Raw genomic sequence first — 9067 nt, 5'->3', positions numbered from 1 at the left:
TTCCCTACAGTGATTAGACAGACGGCCGACGTTCACAAGAGAACCAAGGCAACTTCTGCCCTCTGCTATTACCCCCATAGAGCCAGTTTGGTGTAGTGGCTAGGAGTACAGACTCTAATATGGGAGAACCGGGTTTAATTCCCCACTCCTCCACGTGCAGCTGCTGGTGTGACTGGGTCAGTCATAAGTTCTTTCAGAGCTGTTCACTCAGTTCTCGAGAGAGCTCACTCAGCCCCACCTGCCTCGCAGGGTTATCTGTTGTGGGGAGGGAAAGCGATTGTAGGATGCTCTGAGAATCCTCTGGGTAGTGAAGGGCAGGGTATGAATCCAATCTCCTCCTCTTCTAACAACTTCCTCACTCTAGCACACATCTATACTACAACCAAAGACCATTTTGATGTGGCACAAGATAAGAACATAAGAGAAGCCAATGTTGGATCAGGCCAGTGGCCCATCCAGTACAACACTCTGCGCAGCGAATTCCATGTGTTAATCACTCTTTGGGTGAAGAAGTACTTCCTTTTATCTGTTCTAACCCGACCGCTCAGCAATTTCATTGAGTGCCCACGAGTTCTTGTATGGTGAGAAAAGGGAGAAAAGTACCTCTTTCTCCACCTGCTCTATCCCGTGCATAATCTTATAACCCTCGATCATGTCACCCCTCAGCCGTCATTTCTCCAAGCTAAAGATCCCCAAGTGCAACCCTTTTATCATTCTACTTGCCCTTTTCTGCACTTTTTCCAATGCTATAATATCCTTTTTGAGGTGTGGTGACCAGAACTGTACACAGTACTCCAAATGAGGTTGCACCATTGATTTATACAGAAAAAGAAGAAGAAGAGATTGGATTTATACCCCGCCCTTCACTACCCAAAGGAGTCTCAGAGCGGCTTACAAACTCCTTTCCCTTCCCCTCCCCACAACAGGCACCCTGTGAGGTAGGCGGGGCTGAAGAGAGCTCTGACGGAAACTGCTCTTTTTCAGGAACATCTGTGCCAGAGCTTGTGACTGACCCAAGGTCACATCAGCAGGTGCAAGTGGAGGAGTGGGGAATCAAACCCGGTTCTCCCAGATTAAAGTCCGAGCACTTAACCACTACACCAAACAGGGTACTTTGCCAGACGGTCAGCTCCATCCTAGATCAAGAACCCTCAGGCACCTTTTGTAAACTTTCCAGATGCTGCACAACTGAGCTCACAGGACACACACCCCCGCTCCCCCCCCCTTCCCATGACTGAACTCCCCTTACCTTTCCCTCCACGCCCCAGGCACTTGCCCACGAGGCAACAGAAGGGGCGAGGCAGTCAGACAGGCCCGACAAAGAGGCCGTGTGGAAAAGACCTGGCCTCGGAGACCATCTTGCCTCTGAGGCCAGCCGGCCACGCACGGCCCTCATGACCGCCGGGTCCCCCAGGTCATTCTGTTCGTCTGCTTCCTCACTCGCAGGATCCTCCTCTGGTTCAGCCATGTCCATCTCCTCTTCCCCCATCTCCTCTGCAGTTTCGTAAGTGACCTCCGGCTCAGAGGGGTGGCTTTCGTCTTCTGACACATCTTCTAGCATCAGCTGCTCCTCCGCCGTCTCTGAAGGGCCTGCCTCTTCCCCTGCAGGCGCTGGTTCTTCTAATCCATTCACAGGAGCCTCTTCTGGGTCTGCGGCCAAGGTTTTTACCTCACTCTCTTCCAGATAGGCTTTAGGAGGGAGGGAGGAAGGGGGGAAACTGTCAGAACAGTCACGAGAGGAAAAATAGGGCCCGTGGCCCAAACATGGATGCAGCAAGCTCATTGCTAGGATCTCGCACCACGGAAGAGAAATCACCTGGTTAAAATTCTAGGCTAAACCAACCTCTGGTTTGTTTACACGGAACTCCTGTTATCTTTCTGTGCTTCACAAACAGCAAGCTCTGATCTGCAACCCAGGGGCATTATGGATAGGCCATTAGGATGCTGGACCTCGATTGCACTAAGGGCTAGGCGAATTTAAATGGCAGATTAGGTGCTGGTGGATCACACTGGAATGGAAAGTGAAGATCTCACATATTTGAGAATGTTGAGCTCCGACACAGGATGCTGGAGCTTTAACCTGGACGCCATCCCATTTAATCACCTTTTCAACTCCGTACAGTCACTTCTCGAGATCTTGCCATAGCCAGAAACGTTTACAAGTTCTACAGAAACTGTCTAGGTGCATCAGAACAGTCACGAGAGGAAAAATAGGGCAAAGCCCAGCAGGAACTCATTAGCATAATAGGCCACACCCCTGACAGTACAGCTCATTAGCATATTAGGCCACACCCTGACAGCACAGCTCATTAGCACATTAGGCCGCACCCCCATGTTACCAGAAGTGTGGTTCTCCAGCCACACCCACCTTTTGCTTCTTATTCTGTTTACCTTGTTTGTTGTCAAAACCCAGGGCTTTTTTGTAGCAGGAACTCTTTTGCATGTTAGGCCACACACCCCTAATGTAGCCAATCCTAATGAGTTTCTGCTGTTGGGTGTGGCCTATTATGCTAAGGAGTTCCTGCTGGGTGTGGCCAACTTGGGAGGCAGCCGGAACGCCGTATCTGTGCGTTCCTGCCCCAAAATAGCCCTGCATATTCAAGAACCTTTGACACAGTTCACAAGGAATATTTTATACTGGAGGATTTTTAAGCTTGGAAGAGAACCGAAAACAGCGGCTCATTTTTATCACAGCATGCTACTACTAATACAATATTAAGATCCTCTTATTTTTTGCTTCAATTACGGCCCAACTTTCTCACTGAGATTCATACAATATATTTCTGAAACAGCATGCTATCGTTACTGTATGAGGCGCTGGGTATTTTTCAATGAGGTGGCATGGAGAATTTAAGCTCTTACCTGAGGAAGTGAAGGTCAAGTTATTGTAAAGATCGATCTCGTCCTCTTCACCTGTTTTGTCAAGCAGAAGTTCTTCTTCTGCCATAAAGTAATCCTCCAGAATCTGGTTGGAAAGACAATAATATGGGGAGTCATCCTGCTGCCAACTCCTTCCAGGGAACTGGATCAAAATTTCTTTTGAGAAATTTCTTTTGAGAATATGGAGCACCTGAGCCATTGGTGAAAATAGAACACCAGTTGCTGTCTTTCTGAACTGTCATGGAATTAGGGCCTGGAGTGAGCCTTAGTACTTTAATTCCTATAGCAATTAGCCTTTAAAGTTGAATCTGTGGTTTTTTTTCCAGGAGGCTTCAGGACTCTACTAAGTGCTGTGGGTTTCTGTACATGATTTTTGCCTCACATGACTTTTGCTTACTTTTCAGAAGTCAGGAGTTGCTATTGAATTCTAAATAGAGTATCTGAAGTTAAAGACAGTCTTGACCGTCTGAGTCAATCTTGCTTAACCCTGACTTTTCTGACCCTAGAGATAGAAAGACCCGGCTGACTTTGTTGTATGTGTCAAATGTATGTCAAACGCTCGTCACAGACTTGACTGACAGTTACATTAGCCCCTATGGTTGGAAAAGGGTACTTAATGTCTGAATTTAGACATTGTTGTTGTTCTGGCCAGCTATCCTTCCATTACGGGTCTTGACAGAGCAACCAAAGATATCCTTTATAGAATCAGAAGTGCACTGTTTACGTATTTGGGGTTGTGTTGAAATATTCTGTTGAATGTTGAAATGCTACAAAAAAGTTTTCTGACTTAGGAGTGTGCAATAGAATAAACTGCGTTTTGGTTTTAAAACCTCTCTCTCTCTGCAATTGGGAAGCCAGCTTCTCTCCATCCCAAAATGAACACAGTGGAGATGGGAGTGTATGAAAAGAAGAAGAGATTGGATTTATACCCCACCCTTCACTTGGAGTCAGAGCGGCTTACAAACTCCTTTCCCTTCCCCTCCCCACAACAGACACCGCTGTGGGGTGGGTGGGGCTGAGAGAACTCTGACACAAACTGCTCTTTCAGGAACAGCTGTGCCAGAGCTTGTGACTGACCCAAGGTCACATCAGCAGGTGCAAGTGGAGGAGTGGGGCATCAAACCCGGTTCCCCCAGATTAGAGTCCGCACACTTAACCACTACACCAAACAAGGTTCCTGTACCCCTCATTTCCCCAGCATGAACTTATAACCTCTCCCTTAGAGAGATGGAGCTATCTGCCACATTTGAGGCATGACTTCAACACAACACCGGTCGAGTGGTGGAAAGTGCTGTCGAGCTGCAACGGAGTTATGGCGACCTCTCAAGGGGTTTTCAAGGCAAGTGGCGAACAGAATGGGTTTGCCATTGCCTGATTCCAAGTAGCATCTCTAGACTTCCTTGGTGGTCTCCCATCCAAGAATTAAGCAGGGCCAACCTTGCTGAGATGTGACAAGACCAGGCTAGCCTGGGCCAGCAAGGTCAGGGCCGACACAACACTAAGGGAAAAAACAGACCTTGCCCATGTGACCATTCACACACCCAGTGTCTCGTTTAAGCTGGACTGCTGTCAAGTGCAAAGTGACTTCAATGCACACCAGCCTCCCAGGGTAGGGCTCTGAGTGTATGCATGACTGCCAAGGACATTTTAGAGCCAGTTTGGTGTAGTGCTTAGGAGCACGGACTCAAACCTGGAAGAACCAGGTTCGATTCCCCACTTCTCCACACGCAGCTGCTGGTGTGACCATGGGTCAGTCACAAGTTCTCTCAGAGCTGTTCTCTCAAGGGCAGTTCTGTCGAGAGCTCTCTCAGCCCCACCTACCTCACAGGGTGTCTGTTGTGCGGAGGGGAAGAGAAAGGAGATTGTAAACTGCTCTGTAAACCTTTGGGTAGTGAAGTGCGAGGTATAAATCCAATCTCTTCTCCTCTTCTAATTTAACCAAGGCACTGAGCACATGTCTCTAGGTAAGTTCTTTTGGCCATGAGACATCACATTTAAATCAAGGTTCAGTCTTTTTACTGTAAGAAACCTTTAGACTTCAGCCTGGGAAACCAGACTATCTGCAACAGCTCCTGCCATTAGTGTGTGGGAACACAGAACCGATACATACAGAATTTAAGGGGGCATCATGAAAAGCAGATTTTATTTAATTCATCGATACCCACTCTTCTCCCCAAAGTTGCCTACATTGTTCTTCCTCTCCTCCATTTTACCCTCACAACAACCTTGTGAGGTAGGCTAGGCTGAAAGTGCACGAATGGCCCAAGATCACCCAATGAGCTTCCATGACACAAGTAGGGATTCGAAGCCAGGTCTCAGTCCCTGATACTTGTCTGACACCCTTAACCAATCAAACCACACTGGCTCTCAGATACACTGAACTTAGGTCAGTAGCATCCTTCAGAAAGTTAATTGCAACACACCAGAGGAAGTCCTTACCATCACCATAGGACTTCTTCCTCAAAGGCAGCTAGATTTGAGTTCCATAGCACCTGACAAACAAAGGGAGATTGGTCTACTGAAAGCACAGATACCCCCCGAACTCTAAGCTGCTACTGGACTCAAATCTAGCTTTTCCACTGCTTTTCAACATGGCTACTTTCTGAAACTGTCCTCAAAGGCAGAGTCCAGTGGCACCTTTAAGACCAACGAAGTTTTATTAAAGGTGTGAGCTTTTGTGTGCATGCACACTTTGTCAGACAATGAAATGGAGTTACAGATCATTGCTGTATATATATATAGGGGTGGCCTGTTAAATTAGCATGCAAAATAGTAAAGCTCACACCTTGAATAAAACTATGTTGGTCTTAAAAGTGCCACTGGACTCTGTTGAGTTGCTTCAGACCAACACAGCTGCCGAACTTGATCTATCCGCAAAGGCAACATCCCATAAGCTCCTCCACAGCCCCATAGCTAGGGGATTTTTGGGGAGGGGGCCGCCAGCTAACAAAATCAAAGTTAATTAAATTAAATGTACATTGATTAGTGGGACTCCTTGGAAGCTGGCCTTCCCCGAAGGCACCACTGCACCCCTGCCAGGTCCCAGGGCAAGTGAAGGGGGGTAATGACCAAGGCACTCATAGCGTTCAGTTTTCTGGCAGGCAAGTCAGAAGGTGGTGAGTTGAGGCACTTTGGGGCCAGCCTGGGAGGGAGGGGCCCAGAAGAAATGCTAGGGGGCCGGGCCCCATGGGCCCCACTTTAGCTACGGGCCTGCTCCTATACAACCCCTTTACCCCACCTCCCATCAGCCTGGATAACTAAACCTACAGCTGTTAACACACAACACCACACTCCCAGCTGTCCCCGTGGGGTTACAGGCTGCACTTGGGGATACTCCAAGCACCTTGATTGTTCACAGGGCTGTTGCTTTAAAACTGAGGCTCTGCTTTAATCATAACTAGGATGTTCTTCCTGAGAAGCAAAATGTACAAGCTTGCTCCCATAGGCTCCACCACCACATCCCATCAAAACACAACACTGCCAAAAAAACAACAAGAACCCCAAAATCCACATTCCTTCCTGCAAACAAGCAGGGTTTAGCTAACCACGCTGAAGGGTGCAGCCTGGAATAATCCCCTCCCCAGAGAGGTGTGCCCCTAGCCCGCTCACTTTCAGCCTTCAGGAGGCAGCTGTAGGTTTTATTTAGAACTGCGTTTAAATAAAGCAGTCCTAAATTGTGGGGTTTTTTTTTAAAAAAAGGTTTTATGCACTCTCATGCAAGCCACCTTCAGCTCTATAAGAAAGGCTGCTAAGAAATGTTTTAAATATATTTATTTCCCTTATGGCAGATGTTTTAAATAATTTATACCGTAAGCCAACCTGAGTTCCATAAGAAAGGCTGCTAAGAAATGTTTTAAATAATCATTATTATAACATAAGCCACCTTGCCCTCCATAAGAAAGGTTGCTAACAGGACATTTTAAGTAATTATTTATACAGTAAGCCACCTTCAGCTCTATAAGAAAGGCTGCTAAGAAATGTTTTAAGTTTATTTATTTATCATTTGGCAGATGTTTTAAATTATTATACTGTAAGCCACCTTGAGCTCCGTATGAAAGGCTGCCAATGTTTTAAATAATTGTTATTATACTGTAAGCCACCTTGCCCTCCATAAGAAAGGCCGCTAACAAATGTGTTACAGAATTATTTATACAGTAAGCCACCTTCAGCTCTGTAAGAAAGGCTGCCACAAAATGTTTCTTTATTTCTTTATTTGTCATATGGCAGATATTTTAAATTGTTATTTATTCTGTAAGCCACCTTGAGCTCCATAAGAAAGTCTGCTGTTTTAAACAGCAATTATTATATTGTAAGCCACCTTGCCCTCCGTAAGAAAGGCTGCTAACAAGACATTTTAAATAAACATTTGTAAGCCGCCCTCAGCGCCATAAGCAAGCATGCTAAATAAACCATTTTAAAGAACAATTATTATTTATACCATAAACTGCCTTGAGCTCCATAAGGACGAAAGGCGCCTAACAAGTGAATAGATAAAAAGAAAAAAATAGAAACTTTAAACGAATGACCACATACAACGAACTATATTTTAGTAGATTTAAGCTTAAAGCTATGAATTCAAACCGGATGTATGATCACCATCTCTTGGGTTTTTAGAGGGTACTTTCTCCCTTACAGTTTCCCCTTCCCATTTTTCTGTTTGTAGTTCTGAGAAAATGCAAAATTAAAAAAAACCCTGCGGGGGCCAAAACAAAATATATAAAAAGAGAAAAAAATTAAGAAGTCATTTGGGAACAAGCAAGTCCTTTAAAACTCTGAACGGGGGTGGGGAGCAGTGCTCCCTCTAAGCTGAGTTGGTGTGAGCTAGCTCACAGTTTTTTAGCCTCCGGCTCACACATTTTCGTATTAGCTCAGGAAGGAGGGCTCCAGAGCAAACTGGTTTATGCAGTAGCCAAATTACTGCTCATAGCTTTAATGCCAGTAGCTCACAACCAATGTTCCCTCTAAGCTGTGGAGTCCTGTGAGCAAAAATTCTACTTGGTGAGCGACTGGCATTAAATCCGTGAGCAGGTGATTTGGCTACTGCATAAATTAGTTTGCTCTGGAGCCCTCCTTCCTGAGCTGAGACAAAAATGTGCGAGCCGGAGGCTAAAAAACTGTGAGCTGGCTCACACTAACTCAGCTTAGAGGGAACCCTGTTTCACAACGTGGAATTTTTGCTCATAAGACTCTACAGCTTAGAGGGAACATTGGTGGGGAGGGCTTACCCCCGAGTCGACACACCCAGGACGGAGGGCACTAGCCGCTGCTCGCCTCCACAAAAACCCACCCTCAACCAAGCACCCAGGTTCCCCCTCAGGACAGCCTCGCGGGGCAGCCTGTAAGGCGCCAACAAGCTCTCTCTCATTTCGGCCGAGGAGCAGCCACTCGACACCCCCGTGAACACGACCGCCCCCCTCCCTCGAACGAGACCCGAGCAGCAGAGGAGGGCGACGCGGCCCGAGACGGAGAGGGCGCGGGGAGGCTGCCTAGCGGGCCGAGGCACCGGCCGAGGCGCCCCCGAACATAGCGGAGGGAGAACTAGGAGGGGAGTAGCGTCACTCACCACAGGCCGCGAAACTCCGCCCCCCTCCGCCATCTTTCTCTCCCTCAGCCAGCATCATTGGCAGCCTCTTTTGAAGCCCCTTCTCAGGGCGGGGCTTGCAGACAGCGGGGCTGCAGCGGATTCTCATTCAGTCTGAGTCCAGCGGCGCCTTTAGAACCAGCAGCGTTTCCTCCTGGGTCGAAGCTTCCGCGCGTAGCGCGTCTGAAGAAGCGTGCAGGGCTCACGAGAGATCACACATACTGAAGACTTATGTCGTTCAGTCGCACAGTCGAGTCCGACTCTTCGCGGCCCCATGGACCAGATCACGCCAGGCCCTCCTGTCTTCCGCCGTCCTCTGAAGTTGGCTCAACTTCAATGCGGACTTTTGTTGGCAGGGTGATGTCTCTACTTTTTGTCATGCTGTTTAGGTTCGCCATCGCTTTCCTCCCAAGGAGCAGGCGTCATTTCATTTCATGGCTGCTGTCACAGTCTGCGGTGAAGACTTATACCTGTCAACAAAGACAACTTTGTCGGTCATGAAGGGGCCACCGGACTCAAGCTGTGTTCTGTTGCTCCAGACCCACACAGCTGCTTACCCATTTTTGGAGCGGTTCGCTGGCAGGGCCGGCTCACCCACTAGGCGAA

The 9067-nt window shown here is 47.6% G+C and overlaps 1 protein-coding gene across 1 annotated transcript in view; it reads right to left on the bottom strand.

Moving 5' to 3' along the window:
* Positions 1–8476, bottom strand: part of LOC107106712 (protein PAT1 homolog 2-like) — a gene marked incomplete at its 3' end in the record, with an annotated part of 11881 nt that extends 3405 nt beyond the window's left edge. The window contains exons 1-3 of the mRNA XM_015406893.1: positions 8444–8476; positions 2863–2965; positions 1250–1689 (exon numbers count right to left, since the gene is read on the bottom strand). Coding sequence (XP_015262379.1) covers positions 1250–1689; positions 2863–2965; positions 8444–8476 — 576 coding nt within the window. The remainder of the gene's footprint in view (positions 1–1249; positions 1690–2862; positions 2966–8443) is intronic.
* Positions 8477–9067: the final 591 nt, after the last annotated feature.

Source organism: Gekko japonicus, unplaced genomic scaffold (assembly GCF_001447785.1).
Source record: "Gekko japonicus isolate JY-2015 unplaced genomic scaffold, Gekko_japonicus_V1.1 scaffold1207, whole genome shotgun sequence".
Classification (NCBI taxonomy): Eukaryota; Metazoa; Chordata; class Lepidosauria; order Squamata; family Gekkonidae; genus Gekko; species Gekko japonicus.
Note: the sequence above shows the minus strand (reverse complement) of the source record. Positions and strands in the feature narration are given on the sequence as shown.